The sequence below is a fragment of the Misgurnus anguillicaudatus genome, chromosome 6 (assembly GCF_027580225.2).
Source record: "Misgurnus anguillicaudatus chromosome 6, ASM2758022v2, whole genome shotgun sequence".
Taxonomy (NCBI): domain Eukaryota; kingdom Metazoa; phylum Chordata; class Actinopteri; order Cypriniformes; family Cobitidae; genus Misgurnus; species Misgurnus anguillicaudatus.
The window spans coordinates 22,615,549-22,636,878 of NC_073342.2; the positions used below are offsets into that span (position 1 = coordinate 22,615,549).

General features: G+C 36.8%; 1 protein-coding gene across 2 annotated transcripts in view; it reads right to left on the reverse strand.

Annotated features, from left to right (window-relative positions):
- Positions 1-12,625: 12,625 nt before the first annotated feature.
- The window catches only part of grm8b (glutamate receptor, metabotropic 8b), a 176,881-nt gene continuing 168,176 nt past the window's right edge, over positions 12,626-21,330 (reverse strand). The window contains exons 10-11 of one of the 2 annotated variants that reach the window (XM_055192033.2): positions 18,033-18,279; positions 12,626-13,184 (exon numbers count right to left, since the gene is read on the reverse strand). In XM_055192033.2, coding sequence (XP_055048008.1) covers positions 13,138-13,184; positions 18,033-18,279 — 294 coding nt within the window. In that variant the 3' untranslated portion in view covers positions 12,626-13,137. Of the gene's footprint in view, positions 13,188-18,032; positions 18,280-21,330 lie in introns of both variants that reach the window. The other variant, XM_055192032.2, reaches the window with a different exon arrangement.

The following is a 21,330-nucleotide window of genomic DNA, read 5'->3' on the forward strand; positions in this document are numbered from 1 at the left end:
CGACATCCTGGCATCTCAAGTCACTAATGTTTAATATGTCAGGCCAGGATTAATGAAATGACCAGAGGAAGACATAAAACAATAGACGACTAAAAAGCATAAGGTACACCATGTTGTTTTGTATCACTTGGACACATAAAAGAAACCCTCCGGCTGCAAATTTTATGTCTTATTTTATTCTGACAGACTCTGGCCATTTATATTTTTCACAACAGGTGAATTCTGTGTATTTCCCTGAGGTTAAACAAAGGAGAAAAACATAGCAACCCACCATAATGACCACAAAAGGCAAAAATCCTCAATCATGCAAAAATGGCTTGTTTTGGGAGAAGGGGAGAGCTCAGGAATAAGGGTTACTTAGTACAAAAATATACAAAGCATACAATAAAATAAAAATAAATAAATAAAAGGCTGTGTATGAGACACAAAACGATTGAATGGATGCAAACAGCATGTTACGCACTCTTAAATATAACGGCACTTTACGATGCTAGAAGAAAAATTTTCTAACCATATGTACTATAAAACATCTTGTATAATTTTCCATAGAAAAATCTGATATATAAACACATAATTTCACATATAGACATATAAAATTACACAATTATATATACACATACACAACATAACGTATTATGTTATTAAGATAAAAAATAGCAAAAATGTGAATGTGAACGTTGATATCACTATTATTGATATAAAACAGTTCAATTCAAAATAAGTGTTCGGATTGTCACGTGTGTGGTTCCCTTTTCCATGTGTCCTGCGTGTCGAGAGATCCTTTGTGCATCACGTGTTTTATCAAAATAAGTGCCTGCTGCACATGCATCAAAACCGTTATTATAATAGAGACGCTCATGTTCCCAAAATACATGCTAGATCGTGCGCTTCAAAAAAAGAAGTCACCAGCCGCCACTGATATAAAATATTATGGTTGTCAAACAATTAATCGTGATTATTTGCAATTAAAGCAACACTATGTAGTTTCCATGTAAAAATGACTTACAGCTCCCCCATGTGGTTGAAAAGCGCACCAGTGCCTGGTATCAGACACTCTTCTGCAGGCAGGGGGAGGGGCGGGGCTGTGTTCTCTACCCTCCACCGCCACTTTCAGAGTGTGCTTGTAGCAGCTAGGAGACTGCTCAGGTTGCAGCAACAGTACAATTTGTCCAGTTAAAAGTTGTTCTATCACTGAAATAATTTTCGAGACATTATTTAAAGGTAAAAAAACTACATAGTTGCTTAAACAGCAGACAAAATAAAAGATTGTGTTTGCATAATTTATGTGTGCACTGTGTGTAATTATTATTTTATTTAAATGCACACATACATACTGAGCCCCTAAGGTGACATTGGAGTAAAAAAAAACAAAAGTTTAGTTTCATGTGCTCACGTGAAACTTTTGCGTGCTCACGCGAAACCTTCATGTGCAGAATTTTGTAAAAAAAATTGTTTCGCGTGCGCACATGAAACAATAGTGAAAAGCGAAAGTTTCACGTGCGCATGCAAATCTAAACTTTATTGAATTTTTGCTCCATGTACCCTTAGGGGCTCCGTACATACATGTTCAAATTTTATTTCAATTTTATTCATTTATATAAAATCTGGGCAAAGATTAATTGCGATTAATCGCATACAGAATAAAAGTGATTTTTTTAAATAATATATAAGTGTGCGCTGTGTGTAATTATTAATTTAAATACACACACATTTATGTATTTATTTAAGAACCATTTACATGTGTATATATATATTTATTTATACTTTTATGTGTTCTATAACATATATAAATAAAAAAATTATATATAAAAAAATCTGAAATGAATATATGTTAAATATACACAATATTTACATACTGTACACACATATATTATGCAAAAAAATTAAAATACATTTTGTATGCAATTAATTGCAATTAATCGTTTGACAGCCCTTAAAATATCTCAAATTCTTTAGTTGAATAGTGCACCGTAAAATGAACATTCTGACATCATTTACTCATCCTCATGTTGTTCTAAACCTGTATGAATTTCTTTTTTCTGATGAACACAAAATACAATGTCAATGGTTACTATCTGCTTACCATCATTTCTTAAAATATCTTATTTGTGTTCATCAGAAAAAAATAAATTCATACAGGTTTAGAACAACATGAGGATGTGTAAATAATGACAGAATTTTCATTTTAAGGTGAACTATCCCTTTAAATTTGGAAAAATGCACTTTATGCTTCATAATTGCACCCTTGAGCAAGCCACGTAACCCAGGGGTTGATCCGGAGCAAATGACTTTAAATGATGACTATAATAAGGCAGCAAATCCACAGTGTCAAAATGTGCAAATAACTCCACCACCCTCGACTGAATGCCGTATGGTGATTAGGAAAACGGAAGGTTTGTGTGGTTATGAGTACCTGAGATAAGTCAGCATCCACGCATGTTTGGGAACTGATAGAGCTCAAAGACTCCAAAGCAAACTTTTACACTTCATTCCCTATGCAGCATTCCAAAGCGAGCCAGTATTTCTAAGCACATTTCCGTAAAATAAAGCAGTGAAACAGATATGTTGAGACTCATTAATTCAAGCATAGACATCTCGCTGCAGGCGGCCTTTACTGTCGGTCTAAAGGGACTACATTGGATAATTGCAGTCCTTACTCAAACGGAGCACAGACAATTTCTGCGCATTCTTTGTTTTAGGGCATGCAGATGTTATCGCTTGTGTTTACAGAAACCTCAAATTTGTGCACATGCATGAACCATGACAGCTAAGGTACATATTTTAACCATTTCTTCCAACTGTGCAGAAAAAAGGTACAAAACCTGTTACTGGGGTAGTACCCTTTCAAAAAGTACACATTTCTAAAGAGTGCTTAGCCTAGGTACATAGTACCAAATGTATACATATCTGTATACATATTAAGACCTTTATAAAGAGTACCGTCCCAGTGAAGCTTTTATACTTGTACTATAGCGTGTACTATATATAAGGTTTTGTGTTTGACACTTTGTGCCCTACATCAGTGACTTATGGTCCAATTAGTATCCTAAGGATCTGACAGAGATTCATGGGTCAGTACAGAAAAATATGTGCCACAGGTAAAAGTGTGGACACTGTCCTCGAGAATAATGAAGATATGTTGCCTATGATGGACGGACTAGAGAGGACAGCACATCACCAGGCTTTCATTTAAAGGCAGCCTTCAAAAACTGGACTGGACATATTGTCTCTTTTACAAAATCCAACCTTAAAGAGCTGTCTTTTTGTCCACCATCTGATGTCTGCTTCATATCATCTGGGACAGAAATGAAATTTCAGAAGTGACTGATTTTGAAATGCTACATACAGATGCAGAAGGTGGGCCGCGCAATGAGAACTGACTCCCAAGAAACTACCAATTAAGTTATTGTGGTATTGCTGTCAAGAACCTTTTTATAAGAACTTTTATTATTATTTTTAAAAACGAAGACACACACACAAATCTATTGTGTATCAGAACCGAGCAACTAATAAATAGATGGCGAACCTTTCATGTACTAAGTTGCCAGGGGCAGACAAGCAGGACTGGGCTACCATATGTCTGGTGCTATCCTCTGCAGTCACAAAAACCTCAAAGGAGCAATCTGTCTTTGAGCGTTATATCACACAGCTGGATAGTGACAAGAAACCGGTGCCTGCAGTAAACGTGACGCAGGATATTGTTAGACATTGACTGAAGAAAAAAAATAACAGAATCTGGGAGCTGCTGACATTTAACTTCTTTAAAACACGTCACTGTGTCTTCTGTATGATGTAAAACTGGCGTCTTGTCACATTACAATATCAGGACATCTCAAACTGTTGTTACCACATTTATGTATGAGGTTTTGCATGAGAGAGTAAACTAATTTTTATTGCAAATATGTGTATAAGGGATTTTGACAAATTACTCCTGCCAGTAATGAAATTCAACACATATTTTATCTGTGTTGTTTGTGTTACAGACATGAATGGAAAATCCGATCAGATTGTTGTGCAGAGGTTTGCTCTTGGCACTTAGACAAAAACAGGGGCCAGACAATCAGAGACTTAGGGGCTCTTTTGACATGCATAGGCCAATAAGCACCAATAACATTGTAGCAAACAGTCAAAATGATGTGGAAACCACCCATACACCCCAGCAACTGAATAACAACGCCCTGGACAAAATCTAGAACATCCTAGCAACTAAAACCACACAGATCACCCTATTGCAACTGTATAGAAAACCACCATAATCCCCCTAGCAACTGCACAACATGCCCTAGAAACCACCAAGGTCTCCAAAGTAACTGCATAATAATGCCCTGGAAACATCTACTGTAGATCACCCTTGCAGCTGTATAACAACGCCCTGGAAACCCCCTAGAACATCCTAGCACCTGCATAACAACACCCAAGAAACCCACTAAATCCCCCTAGCAACTGCACAAGAATGCCACAGAAACCACCAAGGTCTCCATTGTAACTGTATCATAATGCCCTGGAAGCCATCTAGAACACCCTAGCAACTAAAACCACCAAGATCACCCTATTGCAACTGTAGTGAAAACCACCATAATCACCCTAGCAACTGCACAACAATGCCCTAGAAACCACCAAGGTCCCCAAAGTAACTGCATAATAATGTCCTGGAAACATCTACTGTAGATCACCCTTGCAGCTGTATAACAACGCCCTGGAAACCACCCAGAACATCCTAGCAACTGCATAACAACACCCAAGAAACCTACAAAATCCCCCTAGCAACTGTACAACAATGCCATAGAAACCTCCAAGGTCTCCATAGTAACTGCATAATAATGCCTTGGAAACATCTACTGTAGATCACCCTTGCAGCTGTATAACAACGCCCTGGAAACCACCCAGAACATAGCAACTGCATAACAACCAGAAAACCTACAAAATCACTCTAGCAACTATACAACAATGCCATAGAAACCTCCAAGGTCTCCATAGTAACTGCTTAATAATGCCCTGGAAACATCTAATGTAGATCACCCTTGTAACTGAATAACAATGCCCTGGAAACCATCTAGAACATCCTAGCAACTAAAACCACCAAGATTACCCAATTGTAACTGTGTAGGTAGCCACCAAAATTACCCTAACTGTAAAACAATGAAACCACCAATGTCTCCATAGTAACTGCATAATAATGCCCTGGAAACATACTGTAGATTACCCTTGCAACTGTATAACAATGAACAACGCCCTGAAAACCACCCAGAACATCCTAGCAACTGCATAACAACGCCAAGGAGACCATCAAGATCATCCTGTATAACAATGCCCCCAGACTTTATGCACATACAGCCCTTCTATAGACATTCTATATTTTTATATGCAAAATGCACCCTACGCCCCACTTTATTAGATCATCACAGTTCACCCATTAACCTTCAGCCGTATATAAAAATAATTTGTTAGCAGAACTTAAACCTTAATTAATTTAGCCAGACTCAAAAAGTAAACAAACTTTATTAAGAGTTGTTTTTCCTAATAAGCACGAAAATATGCGAGACTGAATTTCTTAGTACACCTTCAGGCATGTAGGGTTCATAAGACATCACACATATGAATGTTCTGAGCAATGCGACAGAAGTCAGTGAACTCATGAAATCATTATGTGAATAGAGATATATTTAACAAGTATTCATGTCTTTAAGGCAGAAATGTTCAAAATATAATAAGTTGATGGTTCCTTAAAGCATCATTTTACATTATCAAGTTTTTTTCTTGGGATGTCATAGTGATTTCATGTGTCCTCAATATCACTTTCCATCTCTTTTTTATCTTCCTTAAACACAGAGATTACGGAAAATACACGGAAAATGCGTCCGTGATATGTCCGGGAACGTTTGATTTGTGGTTCATTCACACTGCCAATGATTTTCCGGAATCTGTGCGTGCATTCACACACATACTGTAAAGATCCTGTAAAGACGTGACAATTTTTTCCATAGCGTCTATAGTTTGCTAATTATCCGTGATTTCTTTCTTTAGAAACCACGTGCGTGCATTTTTTGAGAGTGTGACGCGCCGTTCTATACTGGTGAATGATCTCAGCTTGAATATTTGTGGATATTTGATGATCTCCCTGATCTTTGCTTTAATCCAGTTTGCAGACATTTCTCATTGTGATTGTTAATGTGCATTTAAAATCCCCGTTTTGAGGAGCTGAACGATATGTCTTGTTGGGATGATGCGCGGGCATTTTTGTTTATTATAAGCTCAAATGAGCTGAATGATCTCCGCTTCAGCGCAGTAAGTGATGAGCTAACTTACCTGATATCTGCTTTCGTCCAGTTTGCTGACATTTCTCGTCGTGAATGTTGATCTGCATGTAAATCCCTGATTTTAAAGAGAAACATAACTTCATATTGCCATGACACGCGCGTCCTCACTACAGCACGCCCATTGCTGCATTGTTTCGGCTTCTTGTTCACACAGAGGGTTTTCCAGGAATCTTACTCGGTCCTCTTTCCAGGAGCAATGCCAGAAAATTTATGGGATGTGTTTGCTTTCACACAAAGGCTTGTCTTGAAATTTTAAGGGTATTTTCTGGGACCAAAGTGCTGTGTGAATGAGGTTTAAGGGACACATTTGCATTCACACAGGAGTCTCTGTGCCAATTTTACGGAAATTTTCTGGGACCAAAGTACTGTACACAGTAGAACCCCAAAAGTGAGATGTACTTAGCTGTATTTAGGTTTAAAGTGTCCCATATGACAAGCCATATCCAACTGATAACACCTATAGTGTAATAAAGTATTTGTTAAGTGGCACAGAAAATATTTAGTCTTTCATCTGCACCAATACACAAAATAATCCTTCTGTGCTCTTAGCGGCAAAGGAACTCTTTCGCCGCCATTGACGAGATAACTCGGCACGGCAATTAAGAGAAAACGCTTCCCTGCCAATGACGAGAATTTCCGTCTTTCCTCAATACACTCTAAGAACGAATGTGTTAAAAACAACACATTAGTGTTGATTCTGGGACAACACACTAACTGCGTCGTCCTGGAATCCACCCATCTCTGTGTTATTATTGAAACAACACATTTTGTGTTACTTTTAACACAACATGTGTTATACTTGAACACAAAATCAAGACAAAATGACTCATGATGTGTTAAAATTACACATAATGTGTTAAAAGCTTACAGCACAATGATGTGTATAAAATTAACACATCCTTTCTAAGAGTGTACCGCTATTATCCACCAGGGGGCGCAACTTATACAACCGAAAGTAGAACCTCACATGAAAGAGAAAGAACTCTGTGTATGTTTTAAAGATCGCTCTGCATCTGATCTCTACCAAAAGTCCTTCATAAAAATGGAATTATCTCAGCTCTTTGCTAAAAATTGTGTGTTTTTGAAGAAACCTACCCATATTTAAAAGGTGATAAAAAGAGAACTAATGAAGGTAGGATGAAACGTTGTTTTTGTTTGAAAGCAGAGGGTCTGTTCTTTTATTTGATATATTGTTTGGTTACATATTTAAAAAAGAACATTTTCTGGAAGGCATTAATTTTTTGTGAAAATCATGAAAAATGCTGGCGCTGGCTGGCAACTTTAAAAAAAAAATGCTGGCGGGGAAAGAGTTAAATAGAAATAGCAAATGCTGATTTCTGTTTTACAGTGGTAAAATGTAAGTCAATTACATACAGTAAAAGTCACATGTATACTATTGCATGTAGACGTCACAGTTACGTCACTGCAAGCTGGGCACGCTATGTGGTGGCAGAAAAACAGTGGAAATTAATTATACACCAGTGAAACGGGCAAGATAACCCACTAGAAAATGTCTTGGTGTGCTCTTGGGTTTCAGAATAGGAATGTCAAAAAAGATTGCCTTCATTTTTATAGAATACTGTTCTCGAAGACACCATTTGAAGATAAACTAAGGTTGCAAGGCCTTAAATGGACAGACTGGAGTGATTAAATCATCCGTAAATAGAGAATATTTAATTAGAGAAGGTGTCCGGATCCATAACAATCACAGTTTAATGCAAACACTTCACACCACTACTGCAGAGTTGTCACTTCATGCCACCAGTTGGGCTCCGCCCACAAAATATGTCATCTCTGTTTACAAACTGTAACAATGAGCATGAAATAAAGTTGCCATGTAGCCCGCTCATGAATGCTGACTATCTTTTATGTTGGAGAGTATGGATCTGAACCAAATTAAGAATGCAAGGTTGCTTAGAAATAGAAAAAAGTTTTACAAATGGGATAGCCTTAGAGCAAAGCCTTTACAGTTACTGCAGAATGTAAAACCCTTCAGGGACTTTTGAGTCTAGGTCAATGCCGGGCAAATTGATCCCACAGAAAGTCTGTAGATTATAAAAAACAGCTCTACTCAGATTTCCCTTACACTTTGCTTTCAGCTTCAAAGAATCTGATCCTGTGATCAATTAGCCTCTTGCAGTGCATGCGAATCAATTACGGCTGGCATAGTTAAAATAGCAGATTGAACCACAGCAGATTATATGATGAGTAGGCCAATCCTGTGAGCCATGTTGTGCATATTTTACAGTAGTTGCCAAATGTGATGCCTAACTTCGAACAGTTGCCATCTCTGCTCTTTATTCAAATATTTTATGAAAAATGCACGCATTCATGTTGCATTGGTGTTTTTGGATATTAAACTGAAGCTCAGCTTTGAGAAGACTTTAAGGAGACTTGGTTCAAAGTTGTGCATACAGTGGGGAAAATAAGTATTTGACACATCAGCATTTTTATCAGTAAGGGGATTTCTAAGTGGGTTATTGACACAAAATTTCCACCAGATTCCACCATTTCACTTTATTTATTATGACTCAACTTGTATACTTAAAGTATCTGATTTCTTTGTATGAATTCAATATTTGGCTTGATGGCTACATCTGGTGGAAATTTTGTGTCAATAGCCCACTTAGAAATCACCTTACTGAAAAAAATGCTGATGTGTCAAATACTTATTTTCCCCGCTGTATGTGCAAAGTTCAAATAAAGACATAGCCCAGGACAATGACTACAAAATATTACCAAAAAAGAGGATCAACATATATAACAGAATAAATTGTAGTCATTGTATGCTTTATTACATGTGTGCCTTTTATTTTTTATGCATATTTCCGTATATACCCATTCCTAATATGCTTTTAATACTTTTGAAAAAAAAAAAGATTTTAACACCTACCTTGTAGCATACACATTTCTCTACAGTGTAGTGACTAAGCCATAAAATTTCAACAACTGATCGGGTTCTCCATAAACAATTTTAGTGGCCATATCCAGGATTTAGTTGGATTATTGACGTTTCTCCCACAGGTGTAAGATGTCCATGGCTGCATTCTTCTTCTACATTTCACGTATCGATCATGGACAACACGTGGCCAATTTTCTCCCTGTTATTTCTGTCCCAGTGGGTTTCTCAAAGGGAACGCTGCCTTCCACCAAACTGTGGACTGCAGAAAAACATCTGAAATGCCAGAAATATTTAGAGGCCTGTTTATTTTTGCTACAGTATCAATGCTTTTCTGTGTTTCCTAAGTCTGAAATAGCAACTAAGAAGGCATTCATTAATGAGAAGAAGAGATAATTGGGTTGGATGCATGTACTTGTTTAGTTGTAGGCATCGGATGTCTGTCAGCGAGCCAATTAATGGCGTCAAGACATCCTCAAAACTTCATACAGTAAATTATCCCTTTGTGTACCGCTGTGCATAAATTGATCCGCAATTGGGTTCAAAAAGGTCTGTAATGCACTAGTGAATACAAAGTGACATATTTGGAAAAAGCTTTAAGGCTTTGCACAAACTATAACTGTTTCCAAAACATTCGCCAATATTTGGAGTCGTCTTCTCTTTGCAGAATGTTGGACAGTCCTGGTGCTGCTTACATAATAAGGATGCTATATGTGTAGCACAGCAATAAATAACATCTTTTTTAATGCTGCCCTGAATAAAAATGGACATTTGCTATATTTGGAACCCAGTACACCTGCTTACATACAGCTCGTAAATTTTATGAACTTGCCACCTTGGCATTTTTATTTGCTAGGCTCACCTGAAAATGTCTAGACTCACCTGAACAGAAACTGCATGTACGACACACATTCTCAGCTTATTTGTGTTTGTGTCCTTAACTGCTTGCTACAGTATATACTCTATGGGTGGGTGATTATAAAATTACAGATGTGGGAAGTCATCTGCTTTTTCCAAATGGTTATATTTTGAATTATCTTAATATGAGGTATTTATTGGGATGGATGAAAAGATGCTACAGGCCATAACAATATTATATTTTCTAGGTACAGTGCAGTAGAGTAACAGTATTGACGGTCATGTATCCTCCTGAGACACAGTCAATTATTTTTGTCCACTGTAGTGGATGTTACGTTTCTCTTATATCTCTTGGGTTTTCCACTACAGTTGACATGTCATAAAGTTCTTTAAAAAGTGTTTTTATTCTTTGCAATTCGCCAATATTGAGTAATATTGGCGGAAGTTTGAGCGAGAGGGGGAGTAGTCAGGAGTGACGATGTTACTGCGCGCCGAGGTCAAAGTGCTGCAAACTAAGTGCTCTTCCGCCATACAATATAGTTCTCGTTTTTATCTGCTTAAAAAATCGCCACATTTTATTTGTGCCCCCATATTTACTCCTGTAACTACTCATAAACAGTTTTTAAATAAGGAAAACATGGGGTTGTGTTTGGTGGCTTCTGAAGTCATCCTTGTTTGGATCCTAAGGAATGAATGGGGCTAGGCTAAATGCTAACACATTCACGACGCGCTGTACACAGATTAAGTGCACGCATTGAAAAAAGATAGGTATGTAATGATTTGTCTAAGTTGAGGTAAGAACATAGTAAAATATTGAAAATGGTGTGGTGTTTTCCTTTAATGAACAATTTCAAGCGTTTTTATTGAAGGAAATATGCAATATTAGTTAATGCCATTGAAAGTAAATGATTTGTGCGAGAACTCTGCCTCGAGCGAAATTGCATAAATTTATTGTTATCGTCCAGTGGTGAGGACGCTATAGTTACCGTTATAATGTGAACGTCCCTTTACTCTACCTTGGTAACAGAGTTGACAGTAACAGAATTGACATGGACTTATCATGATTTGCAGACATTTTTACAGAAAATATGATATTTTTATGGCCTAGTGATCCATGAAAATCAGTATCAAATGATTAAAATCATTACAAATAGAACTATTTGAAGATGGAAAAAATATGACTTTGGATACCAAATGTATATGCAACTATAATTCACGCATATTGCACTGCAAAAAATTATTTTCAAGAAAAAATTCTTAGTATTTTTGTCTTGTTTTCAGTAAAAATATCTAAAAAATGTTAAATTAAGATGCTTTTTCTTGATGAGCAAAACGACCCAAGAAAATAAGTCTAATTTTTGACCAAAAAAAAATCAAATTTAAGTGATTTTGTGCATAACACAAGCAAAAAAATCTGCCAATGGGGTAAGCAAAAAAATCTTGAACATTTTTCTTAAACACTAAATTCAAGAAAAATTTTGCCCCATTGGCAGATTTTTGTTTTTTTGCTTGTTTTATGCACAAAATTTACTTAAATTCAAGAGTACACTGCAAAAAAGGACTTTCTTACTTAGTGTTTTTGTCTGGTTTTCAGTAGAAATATCTAAAAATTCTTAAATCAAAATGTATTTTCTTGATCAGCAAAATGACCTAAGAAAATAATACTAGTTTTTAGACAAAAAATATACAATTTAAGTGAATTTGTGCTTAAAACAAGCAAAAATATCTGCCAATGGAGTGAGAAAATTTTACTTGAATTAAGTGTTTAAGAAAAAAGAAATCTTATTTCACAATTTTTTTTCATTGGCAGATAATTTTGCTTGTTTTAAGGACAATTTCACTTAAATTGTATATTATTTGTCTTAAAACTAGACTTATTTACTTAGGTCATTTTGCTCATCAAGAAAAGCCATCTTAATTTAAGAATTTTTACATATTTCTACTGAAAACAAGACAAAAATACTAAGTAAGAAAGTCATTTTTTGCAGTGTAATTTGCTTACCCCATTGGCAGATATTTTTTTTGCTTGTTTTATGTACAAAATCACTTAAATTTGATATTTTTGGTCTAAAAACTAGACTTATTTTCTTGGGTCGTTTTGCTCATCAAGAAAAAGCATCTTAATTTAAGAATTTTTTGTTTTTTTTCTGGAAACAAGACAAAAATATTTAGAAAATGTTTTCTTGAAAATTATTTTTTGCAGTGTGTAAAGACAGACAGTTGAGCCAAAAACAAAACTTTTCATTCATGTATCCTCATGCCATTCCAAAACTTATTTTCCTTTGTGGGAAAAAACAATTAAAACAGAATGATTACTAATCCATAAAATATGCTAATATTAGTTTTTTGAAATCATTTGTTGAAAACCTTTACCTTTGCTTCTGCTCACCCAATCTAATTGATTCCTTTAGCAAGATTCAAACTTGGTGAATGCTGTGATGTGTCAAGTTTCAAAATGCAAATGGACCAATGAGAATAAACAGCTATGTCCTGATGTCTCCTTATGCTGTGAATAAATATGATTCATATTAAATACATATTAGGCTAAAAAAACAATGTCCAAACACTCAAGAGCTCTCCACATTTCAAAAACATTCCTTTATTATAAATAAATTATTTGTATAAAAATTTGAATTGGCATGCTTTAACCATGGCATTTGCACACTCATAACCCGAGGTTATAGACCAGAGTAGCCAATACAAGAGACAAATGCATTTTCCAATGCGGGTCTGACGCTGTGGGACGAGAATTAAAAATTGTTCACAACCACAAAATACTTACAATTAGAATAACATGTAACATGGTTGACTCCAATATTTATTCGATTTCTTTAAACTTTTGTTTTTTTTCCTCTTAGCAGTGTCCCATTTCATTGGCTGCCAACCTTACTGGCAGCTTTTGTCATATTTTGGACCGCTGCCTACAGTAGCTCTCCTTACAAACAAGTCTGTCCTCTTGTCCGTGAACAACACACTGATGTCTCATGCTTGGGTTTCAGTCATTGGTTCCTGTCCGCTTTCAGCCAAGCCAGTTCCAGGCCAAACCATTTTCAGGACACGTGTTCATATGGCATGATTCGTGTAGCTGACGTAGGTTGTTTTTGTGGATGCTGCTGAAAATGAAAACAGTCGGTTTTAGAAGACAGCTGTGAATCGGAAAAAAACAATGTTGTAGCAAGAGATAAGGGAATTGTGGTGTATATATTGAGCTAATTTGTTTTGAGAGCTCGGGAATATTGAGTCTGAGCGTGGTTCGGCCACCATCAAGACAAAATTCTCATTTTGTTTTATAGATTGAAAATGAGTTTGCCTAAATCTGCTTAATCCCAGCCTTAGGCCATTCAGAAATACCGGTTTGTTGGCCGAATCCAATGCAAGAAAATATGCCAGGCACACTTTTGTCGCTTTTCCATTGCATACGCACAACCAGCGCAACGTCATAGAATGTCTCTGAACAGGTTCACGCCCACTTTTGGGACGTAAACCACTTTTTTTACACAAATATGACGCTGGGAGACTGAAAGGGACATGTTTTTATATTGCCCAAATTAACTGTGCTAATGTATATTTCACGCTCTATGGCAGGCAGGGTGGACAGATAATTACTCAACATGTTTAATCTGAGTGATTTCTTAAGTTATTTACGCCTGCCGGCTGTGTACGAACATTTTTTGCTTACTTACTGGCAACATTTTGTATGGAAGTCTATAAGAAGTCTAGTTTGTTTTCCCAAAAAGGGGCGGAGAAGAAATTTATTTAACTTTGAACAAACTCTTGCCAGTAAATAACATAAATTTAAATATACGGTAAATTACCGGCAACCCAGCTGCAATTTCTACGGATTTTTTTTACAGTGTAGTACCCCACAGTTTGGTTTGGGTCAGGTCGGGCCAGCTCACCTCACTTTGGCTTGATTAGCTTTTCCATCGAGTTAAGTAACACTTCGGAGTGAGAGGGATTATAGGTGTGTCTTTATATTTGCGCTGCCTACTGCTGTGACATCATACATGTGAGAGAGTTGTTGTACATTCCCATACATTCATTTATTTCTCAGTCCACCACAAAATTCAAATTGACCACCACAAATAGAAGTTTGCACATCTCGTTTATCCCTACCTCTGTCTCACATGACAGTTTCTGAACAAACATCCGCCTCATTTAAAGGTGCAGTGTGTAAATTTTAGTGGCATCTAGTGGTGAGGTTGCAAATTGCAACTAACAACTCAGTTTACAGCTCACCCTTCGCTTTTGAAATGCATAGAGACGCTACGGTAGCCGCCACAGGACAAACATATTACCGTTGAAGATAACTTAGTAAAAAAGTTTGTCCGTTAAGAGCTTCTGTAAAAAACATGGCGGCACAAAATGGCGACTTCAATGTAAGGGGACCCTCTGTGTATGTAGATAAAAACGTCTCATTCTAAGGTAATAAAAACATAACGGTTCATTATGAAAGGTCATTATACACCCCTGATAATATAGTTTTGTATATTATTTTGCATTTCTGTCAAGAGATCCTTCTAAAAATTACACAGTGCACCTTTAAGTTGCATTTAAGCATATATGCGGACGTACGTGTCATGAATGTGCCGCCACAAACTGCAAATCTGGAAAAAATCTTATGGTGTTCCTGATTCACAACCTGTGAATGTTTTTCATCGCTAAAAGGAAGTTTGGGAACTTACAGCAAAGCATAGATGACAAAAGGTTTACTCGACAGCGCAAGCTACGATACGGATAACGCGAATGGAATCACGGAATCCAAATGCACTGAAACATTTTCCTTTTGTGTAATGTTGGACACGCAAACAGTGTTCGTCAAAGCCCGGTGAACATAAACAGCTGGATGTTTCTCAGTATATTGAAACTTAAAGCAGTCTGTTTTGGGTCTTAAAGTGACAGTAGCCTGCTGCTTTCTGTGTCAGAAATGTGTTGATTTCATAACAAATATATTTACATTTAATACAAATGCCTGAAAATTAAAACAAGATTTTAGTATTTGGATTTGTCATGTTCGGAATAAAAAGTAGTTTAAAACCATTATTAACTGTCTGTTTTTGCAAAAATCTGCCTTTAAATTTGACAGGAATAAAGATTTGTTATTTATCATGATAATTATCGATATCGATATGGAAAACATTTTTTTTTTTTATATATAATTTTTTGGGCCATATCGCCCAGCCCTAGTAGTGACCTACAGTGTTTTCGCGTCACGATTTGGTAACAGCTCGGGTCGCTTGGAACCCCAACCGAGGTGGTACTAAAAAAGTATTGGGTACTACGTACTGCACCCAGTGGAAAAGCTCCCTCTAAGGATTTTGCATCTGAGCTCTTCATAGTGTATATTGTCTGAAAACAAGCTTATTATTTAATACAATTATGTTTGAGAGTATTTACATATTTGACATAGATGTTCAGTAAAATGCATACTGCATTTATTGCGAACAAATTAAACTAGACGAAAAAAACACAAAATATGCTTGCCCTCCCAAAAAAGGCATTATTTGCTTATTCATTACATGGCACATTTGACACCCATTACAACAGCAGCCCGGCCTCAGGGTCCGTTAACAGATGGGTCACGGCACATTAGTGAGAATCTGAACATTTGCCTTAACTGTAACACGGTGCTATGGGCCTGCGCATACTGCCCGTGGGTAATGATCGGATCCCTTTCGTAAAAGGTAACACCACATTTATTGCAGAAATACATCAGCATTGAAGTCATTTCCTTTGCTTCACTTTGACTGTGGATATGAGCCCGCAGTCAGTAATTCAGATTCACAGAGACATAACTTTATATGAGATGTTATTCAAACTTAAATGTTCCATCTAGTGAGACGGCAATTCAAAACTGAATTGCTAATGAATCAGCACCGATTCTCGAGTGAATCTCCTCTTATCTGCTTCATCTCCTCTTTAACAAAAAACATCAGATGACAGGATAAAGCCTTGAATGAGACTCAATTTGTAAGTGATGCAAACATTTCAAGTTATCAGTTCATCAGTAGTAAGCGCATGTACTTACAGTTAAGCTTAGCTGCTGTATCATTAAATATAATATAATACTTGAATACTCTACCGTATTTTACATTAAAGAAATAGGGTATTACTTTATATTAATGGTCCCTTTTGACATGTCAACTACTCTTATGGTACATTCACACAGGGCAAAAGCATTAACGCTTCTCATTTACTTTTAATGGGTGACGTCATGCATTGCTGAACTGAATTGTGGATCCATCAACGTCGCGTCACTGTCGTTGCTCGCGGCATTTCTCCTTTTTCAGCCAATCTGATCACCTTATGCAAATAACCTAGTGCGAGCCAGCCTATTACATTTTTGCAAGACCAGTGCATGTGTTGCAGCACTGTGATTGGATGTTGGCCAAGCCTTCCGTCAAGCGTTAACGCTTTCGCCCTGTGTGAATGTAGCCTTAGTGTTATACTGTCTGCTTGATGGTCCACCAATAAACATTATACTGACTATAGACGGTTTCAGCAGTAACAACATAAACTGTCGTTCCTAAGGCTCATTGCAATAGCGGCTGTCGTGGTCCGCACGTAACTTCCGGTAAACTCCGCTAAGAATAAATAACAACAAAGTTCTTTAAACGTAGTTTATTTATATAACAAGCAAAAAACAACAACACATAGATTCCCTAGGAAACCAAAACATTTGTTATTTTCAACGAGGCATTTGTTCAAGAGATCAGTTTAGCAACTAGTCAGACCATAAAAAAACGAAACCGGAAGTAAAGTTCAGATACAGATGTGTATCGCGTCAGCGCACGTGCGTCCGATGAAACCATCTATACAAGTACACGTCAACTAATTTCACTAACCCTAACCTATAAAAAATTGTCCGTAGCTGTCACTTGGGTGGTACCCTTTTAAAAAGTACACCCTTGCACCTAAAGAGTTCATATTAGTACTTATTAAAAAAGGTACATATTGGTACATTATATATATTAGGACCAGACTGATCTTATGGAAAGTCTTGCATTAGTCACAAAAAATTGTGTCCATGGCACGAAATTCAGCTTTTTTATGCCTTGAGCAAGAATGTCTCCTTTACAAATTTCTATAAATAGTTTTTCGTGACCGTGGCACGGCTTTCTTTTTCGTGTCATTTTATGTATTGTTTTCTCATAGTTTTTTCCTATTTTCTTACCATTGTCGCTTGAGGCGTCAAAATCGTGTCTACCCCGTCTAGTTTGCTGCTTGAACATTTTGAGTTTACTCGCTTCATTCGCGCGTGCAAAGCCACGCGTGAAATTCTGGTCATCATTCATGTGGAAATTTGCTTCATGGGAGGGGCTTCTGCTGTAATCACGTCACTACTCGAGCAAGCTCCTGATTGGTTACGCGGCACGTTTTTCCGCCAAAGTTCACATTTTTCAACTCACGCGTTTGCCGTGGCAACGCTCAATTCGTGCCATTCGCGCAAACTATAAGCGCAAATGAGGCGGAATCCTGTCTACCGTGCCACACTAAACTCCTCATTCGTACTGCGCCCCACTAAACTCCTCATTTATGCCGCGAGACCTCCAGACATCTTCACATTGACTTAACAGTGAAATCACTCAAGCTTGACGCCTCTACTGTGGCTGGTCTGAACGCAGCATTACATATTATAATCCTCATGCTGTTTCTAACCTATAAGGTCTTATTTTTTCCAAGTTAACAGAAAGGAAGAAAAGCGCTGGGATTTTCCAATAAAAATACAGTACAGTGAGGAGGGACATTACAGTCATTATAGCACAATAAAAGTACATAATATGAATGTGCTCTGTGGTTGTATGGTTAATGGTTTATATGGATTGTTTAATATGTTCTTGTCCTTTCAGGATTTTACAAATGATGGTCACTATAAATTGTCTTTTTTTGGGGGTTAACTATTCCTAACTATTCCCATGCTCTACTATGTGCTTAAAGAGAACTATGTATGTACTCACTGCTATTGTCCACACTCTCACACAGCTCGGTTTTCACCTCTCCGTTGGGTCGCTCGCTGGCCAGGTGGCTGAGCTTGTTGGTCACGGTGGCGGCCGTGACGATGGCCTTGAAGCTGCGCTTGCGTTTGGGCACGTTCTGCTCCGGGTGCAGGATAATGATGTAGACTTTGGGCATGTAGAGCATCCCGAGAGACACAGACGCACTCAGGCTCAGTGAGACAGTCAGTGTGGCCGTCTGAATGTACATCTAGGGTGAAAAGATGTGAAGTGTGATATCAACACTTGAAGTTATTCGCGCAATAAACATTTAAATCAGTCTTAAAGGTGCAGTGTGTACATTTTAGCGGCATCTAGTGGTGAGGTTGCGAATTGCAACCAATGGCTGCTCACCCCTCGCTTTTGAAACACATAGAGAAGCTACGGTAGCCACCACCGGACAAACATGTAATTGTCGAAGACAACTTAGTAAAAAAATTGTCCATCAAGGGCTTCTGTAGAAAAATGGCAGCACAAAATGGCGACTTCCCTGTAAGGGGACCCTGGTTGTATGTAGATAAAAAGGTCTTGTTCTAAGGTAATAAACACATAACGGTTTATTATAAAAGGTCTTTATACACCCCTGATAATATAGTTTTGTATATTATTTTGCATTTCTCTCAAAAGTTTCTTCTAAAAATTACACACTGCACCTTTAATTAAGGCCCACATCTCAGTTTGATAAATGCCTAACCTGTCAAACAAATATATTACTGTAAGCTAATGAGCAGTAAATGATATCATACTGTATGCATACTGTGGGTAAAACACATGATAAATGCTTGACATATAGAGTATATTACTGTGTAAGAAACTTAATGAGCCAAGGCTTTCAGGTCATGTGTTGAGAATCTAGAGCACAGCATCATTTCATATCACAGCAGAGGTTATGTAACCTCAAATGAAATTACCTTTGCCCACATCAGTACCAAGCAATACAGTTAAACACATCAGCATATGATCTCTTATACTGCCTTGTAGTGTCCTCCTTTTGTCAAGGAAAGCTGAGCTCACACAATACACTGCAATTGTAATTCGATTCAAGTTTAACCATGTTCCTCTGGCATCAACTTTAGATGATGTGCAAATCTTAATACTGTCAGATAGCAGAAGAAGAATCACAACAATCCACATGAAGGCCGGATGAAAGGTAGTCCCGCCTTTTAATAACAATGACAAGAACCAGTCATTTTACTGCCAAAGGCATTGTTTGGCCTTGACTCTTGTAACACACATGTGCATTACTGTACATTGATCAACCTCAATTTTTTTTGTCATTTGTCGTTAAACGCGGCTAAAGCAGATGAGCTCCCAGATTATTTACCAGATTAATCTATCAGGGAGTTTCCAACTGTGCGTCAGGACTCACTTCTGGGTTGCACAGGGGGATAAGGTGGGTCAAGCAAACTCATATTTGACCACAACACCAGGTTGTCTAGGTTGATAGAAGCACTGGAGACCCAATTATAGCACTTAAACGTGGAAAAAAGTCAGATTTTCATGATATGTCCTCTTAAAAAGAACGGGTGTAACAAAAGCTCTTTTTGCACAATACTTTTTTGTCTACAATAATGTTTTAGCTGGTGCATCACAACTGTTTTGCACAAAACCCAGACCTGTGAGATGAACAGGAACACTGACTATCACCCAATCTCAGTCCCTTACCTCACTAATGCTCTTGCAAATGTTTTATTTCTAATCAAACTATAATTTGATCAAATTATTCATACAGTGTGAAAATACTGTGTATTGTGTGTGTTTCATAAAATGGCAGGTATGAAATTAACCTTAGCAATACAAAGAATTTTATGCAAAAGCAATTTTATCCAAGGATAATTAAAATCGTTTTCAACACAGACTGGTATTAAACACTGACGTGATGGAAATGACAACTGTTTTTGGATAGATCAGGAAAAAACAACCAAAAAAATAGCAAAACAGTGTGAAAAGTGTGAAAAGTAATTCATTGTTTAAGGCAGGGGTTTTCAAACTGGGGTCCGGGGACTCAAGAAAGTTGTAAGGGGTCTCCAGAAAATTTCAGAGAAAAAAAAAGACAAAACAAAAATGTAAAAATCTACCATATAGGCAAATATTTGGAAACAATATGCTGTCTTATAAATATCAAAATTATTATTTGTCAAACAGTTTAATAATTTTTTTTTACAAAAAATATATAAATGGGTGATTCTCACGAAATCCATCTTTAGAAGGTGATTTAGAAGCATCAGAATATTTAAAAAGCCCTTGAAGACAATTTTTCTTTTTGCACAAGATTAAGGTCTGAACTTACTATAACCATTATTTTTAGAGGATTTAAAAAATATTTCCTATAAAATTATTTAAATTTTTTAGATTATCATTATCAAAAATTATCATTACCGCAACATGAAATTACATTAAATATATGATGTTTCGGTAATGAGAACTAAAAAGCTGTCTAGGTACAAAACAAAATTTAACTTTTATTTGGAGAGAAAAAATAAGAACTGCTTACCTGGTAGCCATCTTAAGTGTCACAGTTAATCCCTTACAACAATTTGTTTTTGAAAATGTTAGTTCCTTGAGGGCTTAAAAAATGAAAATTGTTGCGGAGGATGAGAAAATTTGTCTTGGACACATTTATATTCCTTTAAATTTACATTATTGTCTCTACATTTACCAATGACCACATGTTTCTTTACTCCTTTACTCTTTTAATAATAAATATTTCCATGTCAAAGAACGCAAATCCAGTCATGGACACATTGCGGTAATGAAAATTTTCCCCTTAAATGTGAAAAAAAACCAACAATATTGGTTTGTATGATGTCATTTGAAATCATGTGCAAAATAGTACATAAAGAGTATTTTTAACTATCTTATTTTGATACTCTTACTTTGCATTTACTTTTTTAATCAAAATGTTTAATGACACCTCATAAGTCTAATTTCACGAGAATCACCCAAATACATACTTATCAGTATGTGTGTTTCCTTGGATTCAAACACACAACCCTTACAATGCTCTACCAATTAAGTTACAGGATATTAATACCAATTAATACAGGTATATCTTCCTGTATATACTGTATATGTTTGTGGTGTCCACTGTACCTTTGGCCATGTAACGATGTACCAACTGTAATTCAAAGCATCAGTCAGTTTCACCACAACAGCAGGGGCCACATAATAAAATGCTTTCTCCAAAAACTGCAGGAAGCAGTAAACTGCATTTAACTAAAGGTTTTCGGGGAGCTTAAGTGGTTTAAAAGTCAACAGCACA